Consider the following 21,105-nt stretch of genomic DNA (forward strand, 5'->3'; position numbering starts at 1 on the left):
GTTACTAATGAAAATGGTCTAAGCAGCCAGACTAGTTATAAACAGTTAGTGATGACAGACTACCATATGTTAAGCTTCTCATTATTGTGCCAGAAAACATTATAATCACCTTAATTATGGCAACAGAGTGATTTTTCCCCCTCACTGGTGATGTAATGCCATAAAGCTCGGCCTCTTCTGTTATACATTACTGTCTATAGCATTGAAAAGCATATGCACATATTGTCGAACGTTTGTGCAAACAGATCAATTTGCCAAATACGCAACTAACCTAAATGGTCTCAAAAGAAGGGAAGAAAGCAAACATTACCTTGTGTGTTTTGTTGAAATATTTTGTTCAGATCCAAAGAGGAAGCTCTGGAATGTGATTTCTGTGGCCTTGGAGGTGGAGTAGGGGGCTCTTCTCCCTTTTTCATGGCATCTTCTATGGATGTGCTAGAATAAGACCTATGCAAGAACAGTTAAAAAAAAAAAAAGCAGAAAATATTTTATTTCAAAATTCATTTAAACAATTACAGTCAATAGTATCTAAAAATACACAGACCAGAACTTGAGTTCATGGTGGAAATCCCTTGCCCTGCTGACTAACAGTTCCTCTTACAACAAGGGGGATTTATTTGTCAACAGGGGGAAGAAACCATGCATGTGGGGAAATGGACCTGTCACACTTAGAGGGCTAATTCTTTCTAAGGCCTACTACAGCACAGTTTTTGGCTCTTCTTGTGAAACTTCAACTGCCACAACAATAACTGTAGTGACTATTTTGAATAAAGCTGGGTTAAAAAATCTCATTACAGTTAAAAAAAAAATATCTCATTACAGTTTCTGTTGCTTTCCCAACTGCAAGGATTGTATTTATACTGGTGTAGCCTCAACTGAACTCTTGTATGCAATATTTAGTCATTTATAGTACTTTAGCTACCCGAATATTATTTTTCATAGTAAACAGTCACCAAATTCAACAAAATCCAGAAAAACTGAATGGATCCAAAGCAATCTAGACTGGTCAATTGTGTGTCTCAGTACACTCTTCTAGGCCATTCCATATAAGTTCATACCACGTAATCCCAATGCAGTACATTTGGTAAGAGCTCTGATTTTGCTGAATAGCATCCAATATTTTTCAGTTGTTGTAGTTACCAGTTTTTCTGCATGATCAAGAGCTTTGTTCAAAATGAGCATTGACAATGCGAGATGTTATACATACTGTAATACATTATGTATGACTGGCAAGACCAAAACCACATTTGAGTAGAACAGAAATAACTCCCACTAATGGGAAACAGATCTTTTCTTGCCAAGCAGGCTGTTGTTAGAACACAGCTATTTAGTTGGACAGACACTTGGCAATGCTGATCCTGTTTCTGATGTAAACTTCAATAAATTCAAGAGGGAAAGCTGTAATTCCTTCAAAATTTACATCTGACACAAAAACCTCTGCTGATAATTTTTTTGTCTTGGTAGAGCTTTGAATTCCATGTCATTATCATTTAAGACCTAACCCAAAGCTCCTAACACAGAAACCTGTGACAATGAATCTCTGCTTCAGGCAGACCTCAGCACCTTGTGCTAAAAAGCCAGGCTCCTGGGGTGGGTACAAGGATGTGCCTGGGGATGTCAAGTCCAACTTCTGCACTGAAGCAGTGACATAAAGTCAGATGTGAGACATACGTCATGGCACTCACGTTCAAGTGGCATTTTTCAAACTTGTTTAAGCATTTGCAATTTTATGCATTTTATGTTTGAAGAACTTTTACATGAATTTTGCATAAAATAGTCTTATGTTTTTTGTGTTTTTTTTTTTCTTTTTCTTATTTACATTCTATGTTTCAGCAACACAACGAGAGAATTTAAAACAGCATAAAAGCAAAAATGGCTGTCAGCAGAAAAATGGCACCCAAGGTGGTTCAACCTTTCTGGATGGAATCTCTAAGAACAGGGGATTTCCATCTCCATTCATTATGTGCAGAGCTGGTCTTCTCTTATTAGCAAACTCTGACAAGCTTATAAGGAAAGAACTCCTGACTGTCTTTTCACTGAATAAGAAAAGAATCTAAGCCCTCTGACAAACCAAAAAACAAAAGTTTTAAGGTGAATGCATGGTCTGACTGTCCAACAGAAGAGCCAAAACCAGTAGATAATCCATTTATACACAGTAGCTCCTGGCACATCTCCCATTTCCTTAGAATATCCAAATCCAGCAGGTGCCATTTCTAGTGCTCAGTTAAGAGCTGACCAGTCACACACTGACTAGTCACAGGCATGCATATGCACAGTAACCAAAGGATGCACTCATTCACACATGAGAGTTGAGCTGCTGGCACTGCATCTGTGCACAGCCACCATGCAGGGTTTAACAGCAGAACAGCACTGAGCCTTTCCCGGAGCCAGGGGGGCTCCTGCCATCCTGCCACTGCCCCATGGGGCAGGGCTGGAGGCAGCCACCACCCCAAGGAAGTGGCCAGGTAGAACTGCCAGGGCCTACAAGCAGAGACTGCAGGGCATAATGCAGTGCTCCTGGGGGCTGCAGCTTATATGGCAACACTCATTATCACACCTCGCATCTAACATCAGAGCAGTGCACATCTTATCTTGAAACAGAAATGAAAGCGGTACCTGGATCTGGGTCTGGCTTTAAGTGCATGAGGTTCCTGAGCAGCTGAAAGAGAAAAGAAAAAAGAACTGCTAGCACATAATATGTTAAATAAGAGCTGTGAGATCACTGTACATTTGAGTTTAGCAAATGTGGATGTGAGAGTTTGCTCATCTCACGTGATTTGTTTTTGCTTCTCTTTCTCCTTTGTTTCTGTAATGTGTCAATGTTCTAAAAATTCAAAAGCCCAAGCATAGTCAGAACTTCATCTTCTGATTTGGCTGTTGCAGAGCAGAGGAAGCAATGGGTCTGACAGCACTGACGAGCAATTCTGGAGGCAGCCATGACAAAAGAGAGTTGGCAAGCAACACAGGAATAACATAAACTTTCCAGAGAAAACATCTTTCTCCTGGTCCAGATATCTATATGTTGTCCCAGATTCCAGAGCACAAACGTTTATGTCCTTCCTAAACACCTCAACTAATTAGTATAGAAGTCTGTGTTCCTGTCACCCACAGCAATTTTTAATACATCAGGTTGAAGTTACTTCAACACAGCAAAGGCATGGCATTTTAAGAAAGGCATTTTAAGGAACAGTAGAAAGTTTTGTAGGCTAAGTGTTGGACAAAAACATTTCTACCAATGTAAAAATCTCTTTATTTTATTTGTGTGAATTCTGAACATCCTGCCACCTCCAGATTCTATGCAATAGGAAAACAGTAGTGCTGAGTTACCTTCTCTGGGAAATTCCTTGAGGCTGTTTCTCAGTTTACATACTCTTTACAAGACTTTGCTGTTGCTCTCCTTGCTAACACAAAGAAATCTTGAGAAAATATATCCGTGTGATTGCTTTCAAATTCAACCCACTGAGAAATCCTCCAGGAATTGCAACAGTATGAGTGATCCCAATGCACTTACGAAGTGAATCTTTGTATTTTCCTGTTGTTCTGCTAATCAAGGCACAACACTTCAGAGAAGCAAGGAGGATAGGTGTCATGGTTTAGGGAAAAAAAATTCTCAGAACTTCTGCTTCCTTCAAATAGGTGCCTGCATCCAAGTCAGACATTTATCATCAGCTGCTGTACAGCACTGCCTGAGAGTACAACAGATTCCCTGAAACAGGGCAGGAGCTCCCTGTGGTAGCAGCTGGCAAATACAGACCTTTTAATGGCTCACATTGTGTCCCTGCATAGGCCTTACACACGAGGCTTTAGGCATACAGAGCACAACAAATACCATATGCCACATGTACAGCCACATGCTATTTCTTAACAAAAGAAATGGCTTTCAGGGTCACACAGCGATAGTTGGTGCTTTGGATGGAATAAACCCAAATGCAGCTGGCAGAGATACAAAAAAAAAACATTTATAAACCATGTTCTATCAGATTATCGTCGCCAGCAAACTGGCTCACAGTCATTCCAGGTTTCTGTGCAACAAACTCTTATTCTTAAGCAATTAAAGAAGAGAGAGGGAATTACCATTAAAATATGCAGTGGTGATAATCCTGCTCTCTCTCTGTCAAACTTCCTGAGAATACGACTGGAGAAGCTGCCTCTCTACAGCCATATGACCCAATTTTTCAAAATATTGCAATTGCTGATTATTAAATTACATACACAATTATTAAATATATGCCATTTATAAATAGGAAGTGTAAATCCTCTCCAAGCTAAGCCATGCTTAAGAACCATCCAATTTTCTTTCTTTTATGGAGATAGTAATTCTGTTCATACTTCTTTTAGAAAGCCTTTCTTCTAGAAAAAAAAAAAAAAAAAAAAAAGACAGGTAAAACTGACGTTTTATCTGTCCTTGAGGACATCTTGTTGAGGTAGACAGAGAAACAAAAGGAAGAGAAAGACCTGAAAAGACTGCAAATAAAAAAATATAGCAACATAATATTACTGCCAAGGATTTTCTTTTAAGCTCCTGAAAATCAGGAAATTCAAGGCTACAGTTACACAATATCCAGACCTAGCCTTACTGTGAATCTTTCATAAGGTGAAAAACAATATACAAAACTCTTATAAAACAGGTAGTTCATTATTAGAGTATGCAAACAACAACGTGGCAGCGTTTCTGTGCAGTGTGCTGGCATCGTAGCGCACTCGCTCTGTGCATATTTCATGTGTGAGGTGTAGGTTTGCACACATATATGATATAATCATTCAAGATGATACAAAAATATTTACTCGGTTCATGAGTTTTCCATATTTCTACTGCTATGAACAAATAAGCTTAACTAACATGAAACCAAGACAAAATCAAAGTTGTTGAGTAAACTGATTACATTTATTATTTTAAAGTTTGTATGATTCCTGGGTTACCAGAGCCTGATGAACTCAGCAGCCTGGTCTGGACCAATTAAAATCGTGTCTGATGGTGAACTTACTTATTCACTCAAACCACAGGTGTGTGAAGGTTCCCTTTTTGGCTGTTTAACTGCTTCCAGTACCTCCCCCAGCTCAACTTCATTTTAACGCTTCTAATTATGCAGAATCCACAACTTCTGTCTGTAGCCTAACAGACAACTGGGGCCTCCCTGCTTTATGGGATGGAAACTTGAGTGGAAAACTCTCTTATAAAAGGTGCAAACATGCTACACTGATAAGGAAAACAAAACAAGATTTTTTAGTTTAAATCACCTGCAGTGACTCATCTATCATCTCTTATTGGTGGCATAGACGGAAATTTAAATGTTTACAAATTTGATCCCTTAATCTTCTAGAAGTCCAAGGCCAGCAATGACCTTACACTTGGCAGTCTAAATAAAATGGACAGACTTTCAGAGATGCTGAGCATGTATGGTTTTTACAGTGCCTCCCTTGGTAAGCAAAACCTGCAGGACTGCCAAAGGAGCAGGAGGAGATGCAAGACAGTGGGGAGAAAATGATGGTGACAACGGTGATGTGCAGGTGGCAGTGTTTTATTTTTCCTAAGCATACCAAAAATGGAATTGCCAAAGTGAAAATAAAACTCCTTGAATCATAGAATCACCAAGGTTGGAAAAGACCTCTAACATCATCCAGTCCAGCTGTCCACCTATCACCAATATTTCCCACTAAACCATGTCCCTCAGTACAACATCTAAATGTTTCTTGAGCACCTTCAAGGACAGTGACTCCATCACCTCCCTGGACAGTCTGTTCTAGCAACTAACCACTCTCTTGGAGAAGCATTTCCTAGTGTCCAGCCTGAATCATGGGAGAAGAGGCCGACCCCCACCTCACCACAACCTCCCTGCAGGAAGTTGTAGAGAGAGGTAAGATCACCCCTGAGACTCCTCTTCTTGGGATGCTCAAGGACAAAATGTGGAGGGCAGGGACAAGGGAGAACAGAATTGATTTTTTGAATGGACCTCCTTTTCCCTTCAGAAGGGAGCAAATATGTGTGTCTGTCTGTATAAGAGGAGAAACAGTTGTTCAAGATGGTTGGACTAGGTGATCTTAGTGGTCTTTTTCAACCTTAATGATTCTGTGACTCTAAGAACAAGAGCTGATAGGACACCTTGTAGCTGCCAAGTGTTTGGGAAGAAGCCAGGGGAAAAAAAAAAAGCAGAAAATAAAAAGAAAGAGTTAAGTTGGAAAATGAAGCATGCAGCTGTTGAGCAGCCATGAATAAATCGAGCTGTGAGACAGAACTGCTGTGACAGACATTTGGAGTCAGTTTTCTTAATCAAGGATATCTTCATGAGTAAAAATGTTTATTCAGAAGAAAAGAAAGTAGGTCCAGATTCTAATTTCACTGGGAAATGTCCAACATTCTTACCACTCCAGGAAAGAGGCTAACAAAGGGGAGGGCAAGGGAGACCTGATGAACTGAACTGAATGCACAGAAAGTTTCTGGAGCAGCTAAGCAGTTTTCACTATGTCATTCCAAAATTAAAATTTTCCAGCATTACAACAAGGAGGTTATATCAGAGCTGGAGAAAGAAAAATTGTAGGTGGTTTTTCAAGGGAAAAACCCCAGAAACAAAAGCTTGTGCTGGTGCTTCAAGTGCCAAAAGGCTATCTACCCTTAAACTTCCTGATGGAAAATGTGAACGCCATTTTATTGCAAAAAAAGAAGTCATTTCAGAATAGTTACATAGTTACTGAAACATTATGTACTTGACACCGGAGAAGAGCTTTTATCAGTAAGATGCTATTGCATTTCATTTGTAATATAAAAAAAAAAACAGAATTCACATTCCTTTCAAAATACTATGTCCAAAATATTTCTGATGCACGAAGAACACACATATGCTAAACAAGGGAAGAAAAAAAAGAACCTTTTGACATCCTGAAGTACTAATCAAGATTACTCATAAAGTAGTAGCCATTATGAGGTAAACGCTAGTTTCAGTAGCATAATAATAATAGAGAAAAGGGATCTTAAAAAAAAATAGTCAGATTGCATTAATTTAGGTTTGCTCTGATATAAAAATATATGATTGAAATTCCAATGGAAGTAACTCGTGATTTTTTTTTTCTCCTTACCTGTTTTCACAGTCAAGTGCTGAAATTCCTTTGGTATCGCTTTGACAGCAGTGCTTACTTTAAGAGCTTGTTAAAAAAAGAAAGAAAATTAAATATGTACAGATCATATTTTTAGGTATCAGCTCTGAGAATGCAGTACTAGAACAGTATCCGTTGGAATGCTCAATAAAGCCAAACATACATGAAGAGAAACCATCAACAGCAAAACAGTCTCAGAACACCAAATATCTTAACAGTATTCATAAGAGCCAAAAAGTCAAGAATAGAAAGGCCTATGCCCAACTTGCCAAATAATCCCTAATTTGAGGACTTGATGTCTGAACAAAGGAAGGACACCAGCAACACTTGACAGATCTGGGACTCACCTCTCTGAAGGTACAAACCCAGAAATCCAGGGCACAGCAGAGACAACTGCTTTTGGCAACTGAAGCCTCATATGCTTGCCCCAGGAGATGTCAAATAGCATTGATAGAGACAGGATTAAAATTCAAGAAACCACAATTTTTTGTGCTTTTCCTATCTTACCGATGTCTACGCATCCTTTATTAATTGCTTTCTCAAGTGTTCTTCATACACTAGCATATTTTAATGCATGTAATACACTGTATTATAAATGACCACTTTTACAGAAATCTCTCATCTTCATCTGCCTTTATCAAAGAAAACATGGGACCAGTCTGGTTCTCAGATCAAGTTCTATTTTCATGATTTCCACACTTAACTATATCATAACCTGATACTGTAGTGGAGCTAATCTACTTGTATCATTTTGAAAATGAAGGAAAATTTGCTCCTGCAGTCCTGATCTGCAGATTCTTCTCGTCTGGGAACAACAACTCAGCCAGGAAAGCAATGTGTTCTTTCATTTGCTGGAATAGCAATAAATGGTAAAATGAGAAAGCATTTGTTCTTTGGCTGACAAGGTAGGAATCTGTCATAAAAACAGCAAGCCCTCAGCCAAAATGGACCACATGAATTGGAGTAGCTTCTCATCAGACTTAACACACCACCAGCCCAGAGCAAAGAACAAGTTCTTTGTTTCTTCTCCTATCACGGAAGAAAACGAATTCATCAAGTAAAAGTTAGATCTTCTGTAGATGTTTGAAAGTAATAACCTCCACAGTTCAATTCCTGGTCATATGCATTATGATTTTTACAGTGTAACAGATCTCATCAACAAAACATGAGTTTCTTGGAATACACTGACTTATCCAAGTGTTTTACAAACATACATTGATTTTGTAAACTTTTCTTAAACCAAGGAATATAAGAAATCTGCCAAACTTGGTCACACCTGCTTTAGAATGTCATTCAGGAATGTGGACAACCTGGTCTCAAGGCTCTGATGAGGACAGCTGAAAGTCAAGATCTACTTCTTTTTTCTCTCTCTTTTTTTTTTTTTTTAATGAATATATTATCTGCAGCTCTGAGAATCAGGCAAGAAAATACCTACAAATGTTTCATTTCCACAGCTGAGGGACAAGGACAGCAAGTGAGAACCTGAAAGGTCAGGGATAAAGAATAAAAAAGGCAATGACCATGCTATGATCCAGGGCTGATTCTGGAAGTCCTGAGCTGCTGCTTAGTAAAAAGTAAAAAAATACTTCAGTTTCACTTGGTTTGCTCCCAGACTCCAAATGGCATTAATGAATCTTTTCCAGTTTGTCCAAAATGTTTGCTTCACAAGACAATAAAGGGTTGTGGTTATTTTTTGTTAGGTTGTTGTTGCTTCATTCAGAATAAAAACTGATTTTGAAATGTTGCAATTTTCTGCAAAAAAAGTAAATCCAAAACTTGGTACAATCCAGCCTCTACTCTACAAAATCTCAGTTAATGACAATTACAACTCTGTTGAAATAAGAAGTGCAACATTACCTGCCTTAGGACTAGACCTATTTTAACAGGCGTATTTCATACAGTTCACGTGGGATAGTTAATTACGGAGCAAACCTATTCATTTATTTTTCTTCACATCAGCTGCTGTCAATGACCTGTCTTTTTATATCTACAGCAAAACATAACCAGCCTGGAAATCAAACATATGATTGTTTCTGTCAGCATATACATGGAATTATTAATTAACATGTGGAACTTAAGTGGAAAAAAAAAAAAATTATTTGAATACCTTGTTTGTCATCTTTGCTCGTATCTTTTTTCAAGGCAGAGTTATCAGGTACCTCTTCAGCTGATGTCTTCTTAAAGAGAGAAGATCACTTATTATAATAAGTGATAGTCATATAATAGTCAGAGCAGACACACACAGTCAAATATTTAAGAACGCAGACAGACATGAATAAAGGTGATTTTCTCTCTTGCATCAAGATAGGCTTTATACGATAAAGAAGCAGGGAAGATCTTTAAAAAGATAGCTATGACTCTCTGCTTTTAAAGGTACACCAGTTTCACACCTGAAATTAGTTAAAGAAGCAATTCATCACAATTAAATCACAAGGAACTAAAGATTATATGCAAAGAGAGACTTCCCAAAACAGAGCAATGTCATTCTGTGTTTTCTTTTTTCCTCCAGGTATAACTCCTGTATTAGGTCTGAAGAAACCTTCTCCAGCCCTTTCAACAGAGTTAGTCTCCATCTGAACGTTCTATTTGGTGAAAACACAAGGTGGACAGCACAGTCCAGTAGTTCTGTATCTAAAGCATTCTCACTGAGGTGGCTAATTCTTGGACTACTTCCATCTTTCAACACGCACTTACTGAAAACAGAAAAATGATTTCATTAGCATGTCTGCTATAGCCTCTAATGGGAAAACAGGAATCATAGAGTCATAGAATCATAGAATCATAGAATGGCCCGGGTTGAAAAGGACATTAAAGATCAACTAGTTTCAACCCCCCTGCTATGTGCAGGGTCACCAACCACCAGACCAGGCTGCCCAGAGCCACATCCAGCCTGGCCTTGAATGCCTCCAGGGATGGGGCATCTACAACCTCCTTGGACAACCTGTTCCAATGCATCACCACGCTCTGTGTAAAAAACTTCCTCCTCACATCTAACCTAAACCTCTTCTGTCTCAGTTTAAATCCATTCCCCCTTGTCCTATCACTATCTGCTCTCATAAACAGCCATTTCCCCTCCTGTTTATACACTCCCTTCAAGTATTGAAAGAACATAATGAGGACTCCCAAGAGCCTCCACTTTTCCAAGCTAAACAATCCCAGTTTCCTCAACCTTTCCTCATAGGAGAGATGCTCCAGCCCTCTGATCATCTTAGTGGCCCTCCTCTGGACCTGCTTCCAAGCACTCCATGTCATTCCTGTACTGAGGGCTCCAGGCCTGGATGCAGTACTGCAGATGGGGCCCCACAAGAGCCGAGTAGATGGGGACAATCACCTTCCTTTTCCTGCTGGCCACCCCTTTTTTACTGCAGCTCAGAACACAATTGGCCTTCCGGGCTGCAAGCGCACACTGCTGGCTCATGTCCAGCTTCTCATCTACCAGGACCCCCACGTCCTTCTCTGCAGGGCTGCTCTCAAGGGGTACTCCTTAGCTGTTTCAGCAGCAACTTATAATGTAGGCATTTGCGGCTCTTCTAACTTCTGCTGTGTAGCATACTGAGAAGGAAGTAGGAACAAATTCTGCAATCAATATCAATAAGAACAACTCTGTGGCCAAAACAACAATAAAACAAATGTCAGAAACCCCACACTTCTCCAAATATTAAGTTAATGCTAGGTTTGATTTTTTCCTAGGGAGCACACATCAGGTTACAATCCATTGTGCAAAAATAATAAGAAACACAGATCTTGCAGACATGAAAAAAAAGAACAAAAAACACCTCCAGAGTAAATTGTCATGAGATCTATTTTATAAAATTGCATATGTGACTCTCTAATGATTTGAGGAAGCAGCACTGCAAACACACAGATTGAGGACTCTGAAAACATTTGAGCAAAGCACTTGACATCCCTAGCTAGCCATGACACTCTAAATATTAAAGTCAGTGCTACAAGAAAGTAAAGCAAAAAGGTCACCAACTGGCTAGGCAACAGAGCTTGTCACATATAAGAGAACCAGTGGCTCTTGATCTTCACAGACTGCTTCAAAGCAGATAAAAAAACCAAGAACATTGGGAAGATGAGGCACAGAAGCAATTCAGAGTTGAATATTTCAGGATTGCCAGATTCCTATTATGATTGAGATTCATCTTTTTATGTTAGGATTTATAATCCAAGTGCATGGTAAATAGCAACTATTGGCGCTGCTATAGCATGGGAGTGGATGACACTTGACACTAGTCTCTCTCTTGGTTTTATTAGTTGTTAAGAGTGTCAGACTAAAGATCTAACTCAGTGAATGTTTGAATCGACTGAATGATTCTCACAAAATTCAATGAATAGTAAGTATGACATTTCTGAGGGAGCTTAGAGCAACCTCAGCCAGTCGTTTTATGCCTATAGTGAGAAATCTTTTATCTTATCTTTAAGCTTTTGGCAATGAGAAGGCTTATGGAAAGGAGCCAAAAGAGTGGGAAGAGAAAAAAAAAATAAATCAAAAAAACAAAAGAATCAGAGTGAGAGACAAAAACTTAAAAATAAAAAAAGAAGGCAAAAACAGTCACTCTTATCTTTCTTGAACATATCGTTACCAGTATTTCTACATTTTTTGAGTTTAACAAAGCCTGATGTTCAAATGACGTCTGCTGACATTATCTTCTTTATAAATACAGTAAAGAATCATATCCAATTTACTGTAGTGCTGTAGTTCAGCAGCCACAGTAAAAATGGTCTTCTGAAATTAAACAGACAGAATTGATGATAGATGGAAAGAGACAAAAGACATGGAGATGATGCATATCTGATTGCATTGATAATACAGTATTTCTAACATAGTGGCCAAGTATCTAAACTGTGTTTCCTCAAATAGCCAAGCTACAAATTAAATTGTAACAGTGAATTACTGCACTTCCCACACAGTGAGATGAATGGGAGATGAATTATTGAATTTCCAAATGAAACTCATTCAGAGCATTAATTCCAAACATAAAAACATCAGTTGAACAACAACAATGAAAAATCAAGCCAAAATCATTCTCAAACCAGTTTTGAGAAGAGATTTTGTGCTCCATTAATCTTGGATAACAAAGGACAAAAATAACACGGCCTTACAAAAAACTAATTGAGAGCTCTGCCCAACGTGTCTAAGTCCTAGACAGTGAAGAAAAAATGCAAAGCCAGGGAAATCACTGAGATAAAATCCGGTAACTCTCACTATTCTCAACCAGCAGGTAATCATGCTAGAAAAGTTTCCTGGTTTTCAACATAGCCATAAAAAAAAATCAATTTTACAGAACATCTTGCCATCTTGCAGAAACTAGGAATGGAGCAGCAGTGCATCCAGCTGTTCCCCCAAGAATGGTAGTTGACTATTACACAGCACGGTAAGTTTTTGCCTTTATGGTGAGAACATCTCAAGGAGGGAGCAGAGAGCAGGCAGAGGGGGTTTTTAACAGCTTAACTTTTGGAAATCAAATGAAAAGTTAAATGTAAAATGAGGGATTTGTTGCTTGGGGTTTCTGTGAGCCTGAGCTTTTTTGCTTAGATTTATCCTTACTGTGCACCTACATTAATGGACTATAAACAAGCAGAGCCTAAAAATAAGACATCTGATAAGATCGTGGAATTGTACTGGTTAGGTTATTGGAATAACATTTTATGATCAGGAAACATAAGACGACTTGGAAAGCAAGATTTCTGGACTTTCTGAAATATATATACAAATGCTGTAGTCTCACAATCCCAAAGGCTGTGCTACTGAAGAACAAACCTTACCATAACTTTGCAATAACAAAAGTCTGCTCTGTTTATCTGCGCAATCACTTGTGAAGACAGCATTCTAACTGGAACAAGGACTCCCCAGACCACACAATACCAGAAAAATAGCACTGCTTTCAAAATCCAGTAGATATGCTGTGCTTTAGTTGAGCTGCTGTACAAAAGCAATACCCAGCAAGTGCGTTAGGGAGACCACACATATTTTAAAAGTTCCAGAAAACAAGAGTAGATGTTCAAAGCGTCGTCTGCAGCATTACCCAAAGCACACATTACACTCGGCTGTGTTAGAAGTAGTAGCTCAGGAGGGCCTGTCTGACCCTCCTGAGTTAAATTTAGTGATGGAAGAGCTGAGTTCTGAGCTAGAACCACCCCAGAACAAGGCACAGGGTTGAAATAACTGGGGAAACACTTTGATGAGCTGTCATGACATGTCATGACTTTTTAACCTGGCAGCAGCATCAGAAGAGCCTTCTATTCAATTGCAGCAGCAATCTGCAGCACTTTTCAGAACCTTAACAATTCTGAGCTGAAAGCCCATTTTTTTCAGTCAATCTGCCATTTCATTCTCTGTCTTAAATGCTAAAGCCTTGAATCCCACAGTGAATTCATTCAGAATTGCAATATCCAAGCACGACTCAGTGGTTGTTGTTAGTTCAGCATTAAAGACTGTTAAACTTTTTTTTTTTAACCTCAGTAATAAGGACTTCTCCTTAACTTAGTTTTGCTTGCAACAGACTTTCATCTGACACTGTGATACTGTTCACAGTAGATCCCTAGGATTCCTTCCCTGTTCTCCCCTCAGAACAGCTTTCCAGCTCCTTACAATTACTAAGTAGACCCTTAGGTGCTAATTCCTTAGACTATAAGAAAGCTCAACAATAAACTGGGGACTAAGTCACCTAGAACTCAATTGTGTGTGTCCAAATAGGGATACTTTCAACTCCAAAGAAGCAAAGTAGAAGAAACCAGAAAAAGACAAGACTTTTCATCTCATTGGCATGTAGGGAAATGGAGCTTTGAAAGTATGAGACTGTCCTATTGCTTGGCACTCTGCAGGAGCTGTCCTGACCACACTTCCTCACCTCCATCCGGCTGAAGTCCCGTGTCAGCTGGCCACCAGGCAATGGTTCAGAGTAAGAATCAAACAGCGCACACTCATGCAGAGGCTTCAAGGAGGCTAGAGGGGAAAGGAGAACAATAAAAAAGACGGAAAAAAAATCAACAAGAGACTAATCAATAGCACTTCTTAAAACCAGTTACACACTAAAATGGAAAGCAAGAAAAACCAAGGACAAAAAACCCAGCCACTGCTGCAGTACCTATCATCTGCAGTATTCCTCAACTAAACCGCACTGAGAGCGGAAAAAAAGAAAAAACAGTTCTAAACTTTTCATGGCAATATTCGCAAGAACTGCACTTCTATTCCGTAGGCTCAGGTTCTTCTGCTGATATCACTACAGGATTAGTTAATCTACCCTAAAAGCTCGTAAACCTTTCTTCTTATGATTGGTTATACTGAATACAGAATAACCAGTTTTCAGGTCAAGTCTCTAGTTTCTGGCTAGCCTCTAGTTCAGCTGGAGAAATTGAGCTCTTGCAAATCTGTCTTAATTTAAAATACAGTGGGTTACATACAGGGCAAATAGCTTGACAGATTTTTTTTGTTAATTTAATAAAAAAATTCAGAGAATAAGGTGCTGGGTCAAATTGTCAGCAGATCTGTGCCAGGATAGAGTTTGGCCCTGCACTTGTAGTTTATAGAACAAGCAATAAAACTAGCAAGATTAATTCATTCTGAAGTGCTCTGTCTTATGCTCTGAGTCACTTTATCTGGAGCTTTAATAGTCTTATCAGACACAAATATTTCCCTTGAAAAACCTACTCCATCCTGAACTTAATACAATCTAATGAAAAACAGTTTCCAGAAACCTTTATCATGTTCCAAATCAGACAAATAAAATCTAAATTTCAGAGAAATTAAATCGATGAAAACACTAAAAAGTTTATTTTAAAAATCTCTTTTGAAGTTTTAGCCAAGTATACGATGATTTGCTTACTTATCAATCCTTTTATTTTAGAACTTGATGCAACCAGAACCATATTCTTTCTTGTCATTCACAGAGGTACAGTGCATTAAGATGCTGTGTTTTTAATTATGCAAGTCTAAAGATTTCAGAATCCTGACTAGGCAGCAAGACATTTCCAGATCCTCAAATCAACAGCATTAGCTTATTACCCACGGCATGTAGTGTGCCTAGAACAATTAGTCCTATCATCCTTTTACAAAGACCACTTGAAATGCTTGGCTCTGTTCAACACATGAAAAAATAATCATCTATGAAATTGATAGATGCTCAATGCTAAAAGGAACAAATTATGGAAAAGGACTCCTGGAGAACAACCACAGCTTACCATGCCCTTCCTTCCATGGATGTAATGACTTGATACTACTGTAGGTAGATTTATATGAAGACTTATTATCATTGAATGGTTTGGGTTGGAAGGGACCTTTAAGATCATCTAGTTCCAACTCCCCTGCTGTAGGCAGGGACATCTTCCATTAGACCAGGTTTCTCAAAGCCCCATCCAGCCTGGCCTTGAACACTTCCAGGAAGAGCACATTCACAACCTCACTGGGCAGTTCCAGTGCGTCATCACCCTCACAGTGAAGAATTTCTTCCTAATATCTAGTTTAAATCTACCCTCTTCCAGTTTAAAACTATTTCCCCTCATCCTGTCGCTACCTACCCTTACAAAAAAACCCCTCCCAGCTTTCCTATAGGCCCCCTTCATGTACTGGAAGGCCACTATAAGGTCTCCTTGGAGCTATCTCTTCTCCAGGCTGAAGAGCCCCAGCTCCCTCAGCCTGTCCTCATAGCGGAGGTGCTCCAGCCATCTGATCATTTTCACAGCCCTCCTCTGGACCTGCTCCAACAGCTTCATGGTTCAGGGCATCCATTACCACTGTTAGTCTCAAAGTGCAGTGATCTGAGGATCTATCTCCACCTCTGGCAACTCTAGTTTAAAACCCTCCTGATTAAATTGGAAAGCTTGCTGCCAAAGATGGTTTTCCCCTTTTCTGACAGATGAACTTGCCAACCTCAGCCTGCAAGACAGAGCTTATAAGCTATTTTATGATGACAACAGGAGTAAAAGTGGTGGTACTGGAGGGAAAAGAGTAGCTGTAATTATGACAAGGGAATGTAATTAGAGAGACTAAAAGTGATGAAGTTTTGGAGGTACAGGTTTCACAGGAGCTTCTCCCTTTGGACATGAAGATAGTAGAACATAATTCCACCAGAAATTACTTATTAAATGTTTACCCTGTATCAGATTTATTTTTGTAACTGCAGGTTGATTTGCTCTTTTCCTGTCTTTTAATATATTCAGTGTCATCAAATTTAATGGAGATTTTATTAGGTCTCAAATATTATCCCTTAGCACTGTAATTATCATCTGTGATTAATCCTCCTTGCCCTAAAAAGCCATGCACATTTTTCAGATTGAACACTGTATGTCAATGTTCACTCATAATTACAAAAGACGTAACTGAAGTGAACAAACGAAAGGGCATGTTTCTCATTACATATTGTTACTGAGGTGTATTATATTTTGGAATAACATCCTTGTTTTTCACAAACTGTTGTAATCCCCGTCATTAGCGAAAATTAATTACAGCAGAAGCTGTGGATTACATAACATGAGTTAAAACAAAATTCACCCTTTCATATAACTGGTGGCTGAATGCAACAACATATATTAGCACAGTAATTTCTAAAGCAATCCAGTCTTGTTTCCAACACATCTTCAAAAGACAGATACATGAGAAAATAACTAAGAGTTAAAAGCCATATATGTCTTGTTGGTTTGTCGTAGCTACATCTAATCATCTGCCACTTTAGCTATAATGGCACCTAAAGTACATTGGAGCAGACAATCAGACAGAGGCAGGTTACATGTCACAGTGTTGTTTTGTGCTCTCATATATCCAATCTTCAACAATTGCATCATAAACACAATTAGAAACACATGCCTTAAAAAAAAAAAAAGGGAAGTCACTATGCAATGAACTCAGCTCCAATGAGTGAGGAAAATTAAACCTTGTTTACAAGCACCATGAGTTTCTGAGGTGGTTGTAGGACTTAAACTTGCTACAGGAATGTTACCTGCTTGGAGGTAGTCCGGCAGCAGTGTCTCAGGCAGTGTCTCAGGCAACTGGTAACCATTCTTCCTTGCAACCACCAGATGGAAAGCAGCACAAAACTCAGGGAGTGTCAACGCCCCATCACAATCCACATCGCTGAGCTCCCTGCAGGTACAGCAGTAACATGTTTACCAAGCCATCACCTCTGGGAATTATACACGTGCAATCACAGGGGATGGAGAAATTAAGCTTTGAAAACACGTATTTTGATAGAGGACAATCACTGTTTTTTTTCTACTTGACTGTAACTATTAAAACTCCTGGGACCACAGAAGAGCCTGGGTTAGAAGGGACATCAAAACCCACCCAGCCCCAACCACTGCCATGGGCAGGGCTGCCCCCCACCAGCTCAGCTGCCCAGGGCCCCAACGTGGCCTTGAGTGCCTCCAGGGATGGGGCACCACAGCTCCTCTGGGCAGCTGTGCCAGCGCCTTACCACCCTCTGAGTCAAGAATTACCTCGTAATGTCCAATCTAAATATCTCCTCATTTATTTTAAAGCCAACATTTGCCTCTGACATCATGGACCAACATAATAATATAGGAAGCATTATTTTTGGAGCAGCCCTTGCAAATATCTTGCATTTCTAAGAGTGAAATCAACTTTCTAATGGTTGAAAGCAGTTTTGACTAACCCATGCAGGATCTTAAGCCAGTTAAAGCAAAGTTAAAAACAGACTTCAGCAAGGGTTTAATTAGCAATGCTGACTAGCCTCAAGGAAATAGGTAAACTAAAGTTCTTGATATGTCCAAATATTACTGTTCACTGCTCATTAAATCTCTTGTATCTTTAACTCTTGAATGCTTATAAAACAATAAAACTGGGCTTCAGATATTCAAGAATTCAATTTCATAAATTAACTCCTCTGCCAGAATAAGTAATATCTTACTACTAACACAGAGACTAAAATACAGAAACACATAACTTTCGACACTTTGAAAATAGCAAGTATTTTTTCAAGCTGCTGAAGTCATAGTGGCAAACATAAAAACATCCCATATGTTTAACACAGTAGCATAACTGATAAATCATTACAAAAGTATAATTATCTACTAGAAAGGAATGCTTTCTTTGAATTCTGTGCAGAGAACAACTTACGTGAGCAATACGAATACAATGTGTTTTATTAACGTATTGGTTTAATCCATTCTTCCTATACAATCTTTACTTCAAATTCAAATACTGACTTCCCCTAACAGAATGCCTTTCTGGTTGTGTTTCTGTTGTTTTTTTTTCATAGAATCATAGAATGGCCTGGGTTGAAAAGGACCACGATGATCACCCAGTTTCAACCCCCCTGCTACGCGCAGGGTTGCCAACCAGCAGATCAGGCTGCCCAGAGCCACATCCAGCCTGGCCTTGAATGCCTCCAGGGATGGGGCATCCACAACCTCCTTGGGCAACCTGTTCCAGTGCGTCACCACCCTCTGAGTGTAAAAATTCATCCTAATATCTAACCTAAATTTCCCCTGCCTCAGTTTAAAACTATGCCCCCTTGTCTTATCACTATCCACCTATGTAAACAGCCATATTTCCTCCTATATATATACCCCCTTCAAATATTGGAAGGCCACAATGAGGCCTCCTCAGAGCCTTCTCCAAGCAGCTTTGTTGTGTTGTTGGTTTTTTATTTTCCTTTTATTTTCTTGACTTACAATCTGCTTTGAAAAAATTCCAGACATATTCTTGGACCCCAATATATGTTTTGGCTCTTGCAAGCTTTTCTTCATATCTATCCTCACAAAAGCATATATAAAGTAAAAACTTATCAGCACTTTTGAACAACACTTAAAACAGTTTTCCTGCCTAGATGCAAGGAAGACACTGAATTACAAAGCACCACATTGTTTATGAAAAGATCATAGAATTCTTGTCAAATTTTATCATGTACAGTTCCATCTACAATTGTTCCTAAATAAGCTCATTAAAAAGAAGTGTGCAGCTTCATTAGAAAAGCATTGATGAATTATGTAGTTGTACTTACTAAAAATTAGGCATTAATTAGGCCTCATCTGACAGAACAAAGCCAGAACCATAAAGCCAACAACACATCTAAAACATTCCAAATGTGCCTTTCTCTACATCGTTTCATGAAAAATGTCAGTTCGTTGAGCTAATGATGTTTCTTACAGCACACTTAGGAACAGCTCTCAGTTACACTGCTCTTCAAGCCTTTCCCATCCTGCTGAGCAGGCAAACATCCCTGCAGAAAAGAAGCGTGTCAGGAAGATCAATGAGCACCCTGCTGCTTGGGCCTGAGAGTGAATCTGGAGATAAGAATGATAATTAGAATTGAAGAAGCTTTTTTTAATTCAAAAAGAATTCTTCAATTAGGTATCTTTTGAAAAACAGGATACACATCCCAAATGCTACTACAGTACTTACCAGATGTGAGAAAGCTCTGGGATGGGCAGCTTTGATTTTGTGAAGAAATTCTTTGCCACGGAACCTGTTGGGAAACCATGTCTTATCAACTGCTAGAAATTAATTCTCCAGTTGTTTACATTTGGTCCAGGCTGCTGTACCAGAAGCAGCTGGTTACTGTATGTTCAGCAAGCACTAGGATTAACTGCATCCTAATGTAGCTGTTGGACCATTTGTGACAGAGAAATCCAGACAGAGCTGTTGACCTCATTTCCCCATTCCCTCTACATGGGAAAAATAGATAAAAGAAAAAATGCTTCAGTGATAGTGATTATAACTAACACATTACCATGTCACCAAGGATGAAATAACGGACACAAACAGCTCTGCTTTATTCAGAAGCCACGTGCATGGCAGTGCAGTGCTGCAATGTATGCTACTCTCCCAAACTACTGCTTTAACCACAGCATCACTTTGAATGGCCCAAATATAAAATAAGCACATTGGGCATACTGCTACTGGGGCAGCACAAGTTTTCTGTGTTCTGGAAGCCCTGCCAGGATGTAGGCTTACAAAACCTACATTGATATTTTACAGAATGTAAAGTAACACACACTTCTAGGTTGATACCCTTTTTTCTTCATGCATTCAGGTCACTGCAGTATGTGAGAAAGGCTGTAACTAGGACAGGTCAAGATACAGCTAGCGCAGCATGTAATCTATGGAGCCAGATGTCAAGAGAGGAGGACAAGACCATGACATAGCCATATAATAGTACAGCTCCAGAATATCCCCACAAGCACTGACCTGGGCTAGGGCTGAAATATTCAGTACCGATGGATTTTCATATGATAGATTTCTTAAATAAATTCCAAAGCCTGAACAAATTTCTAGCACCTGTATCGCCCCACAACAAAGATTTCTACAGCTTAATTATTTTAAGATGTTGTGGGAAGCTTGAATTTATCACTTATAAACAGTAAGTCTGGATGTGTAAGGACTGTCTGAGAGTCTTGCTCGACATAAATAAAAATGCAGAGCTCCCTGAGAAACTCTATATGAGGATACGGATGCACACAGTCACAGATGTATATAGGTGTGTGAGGAAATGCAGTGTAGTTGAACAACCATTTTCTCCCTCGAGTAAATTATAAAAAAGAAACTTAATTGAGGAAAAGTACTGCAGAAGCATTAATTTCTGTCAGCATCAGGTAATTCATCACAGAATCACGAAGTTGGAAAGGACCTACAAGATAATCTAGTCCAACAGTCCTCCTATAACCATTACTACCCACTAAGCTACTAAGCACATCTTCTAGCACCTCATCCAGACAATTAATTCATTCAAACCTTTGGCTCCATCCAAGGATGCTGAATCCCAGATGATGCTGAAGAACAGCAGTACACCTAGACTCAGAAAAAATGTCCTCACTGTAAACCCTGCTACTTCTTTGACAGACTGTCAGTAGCTGCAGGGAAGCCTCTCACAGGCACTCTGATCCTCCTATTCAGGATGGAAACGCAATCTCATTATGCTGTTACTACAATTATACCATGTATGTGCTCTCCAGCATTTGCTTTCAACCACCTCGAAGTCAAAATCTCAGTCCCTCAGAGCCATAAACTCTCAGGCTTGATACACAGGTCAGTTAAACACATGCTTAACTTTCATCATA

General features: G+C 39.2%; 1 protein-coding gene across 3 annotated transcripts in view; it reads right to left on the reverse strand.

Annotated features, from left to right (window-relative positions):
• Nucleotides 1–266: 266 nt before the first annotated feature.
• LOC100539953 (ralBP1-associated Eps domain-containing protein 2) overlaps nucleotides 267–21,105 on the reverse strand; it is a 29,723-nt gene continuing 8,884 nt past the window's right edge. For 2 of the 3 annotated variants that reach the window (XM_031557203.1, XM_031557204.1), the window contains exons 6-12: nucleotides 19,451–19,514; nucleotides 17,028–17,170; nucleotides 13,944–14,038; nucleotides 9,197–9,266; nucleotides 7,072–7,137; nucleotides 2,617–2,659; nucleotides 267–447 (exon numbers count right to left, since the gene is read on the reverse strand). In XM_031557203.1, coding sequence (XP_031413063.1) covers nucleotides 282–447; nucleotides 2,617–2,659; nucleotides 7,072–7,137; nucleotides 9,197–9,266; nucleotides 13,944–14,038; nucleotides 17,028–17,170; nucleotides 19,451–19,514 — 647 coding nt within the window. In that variant the 3' untranslated portion in view covers nucleotides 267–281. The remainder of the gene's footprint in view (nucleotides 448–2,616; nucleotides 2,660–7,071; nucleotides 7,138–9,196; nucleotides 9,267–13,943; nucleotides 14,039–17,027; nucleotides 17,171–19,450; nucleotides 19,515–21,105) is intronic. The other variant, XM_031557208.1, reaches the window with a different exon arrangement.

The sequence above is a fragment of the Meleagris gallopavo genome, chromosome 1 (genome assembly GCF_000146605.3).
Source record: "Meleagris gallopavo isolate NT-WF06-2002-E0010 breed Aviagen turkey brand Nicholas breeding stock chromosome 1, Turkey_5.1, whole genome shotgun sequence".
In the NCBI taxonomy this organism is placed as follows: Eukaryota; Metazoa; Chordata; class Aves; order Galliformes; family Phasianidae; genus Meleagris; species Meleagris gallopavo.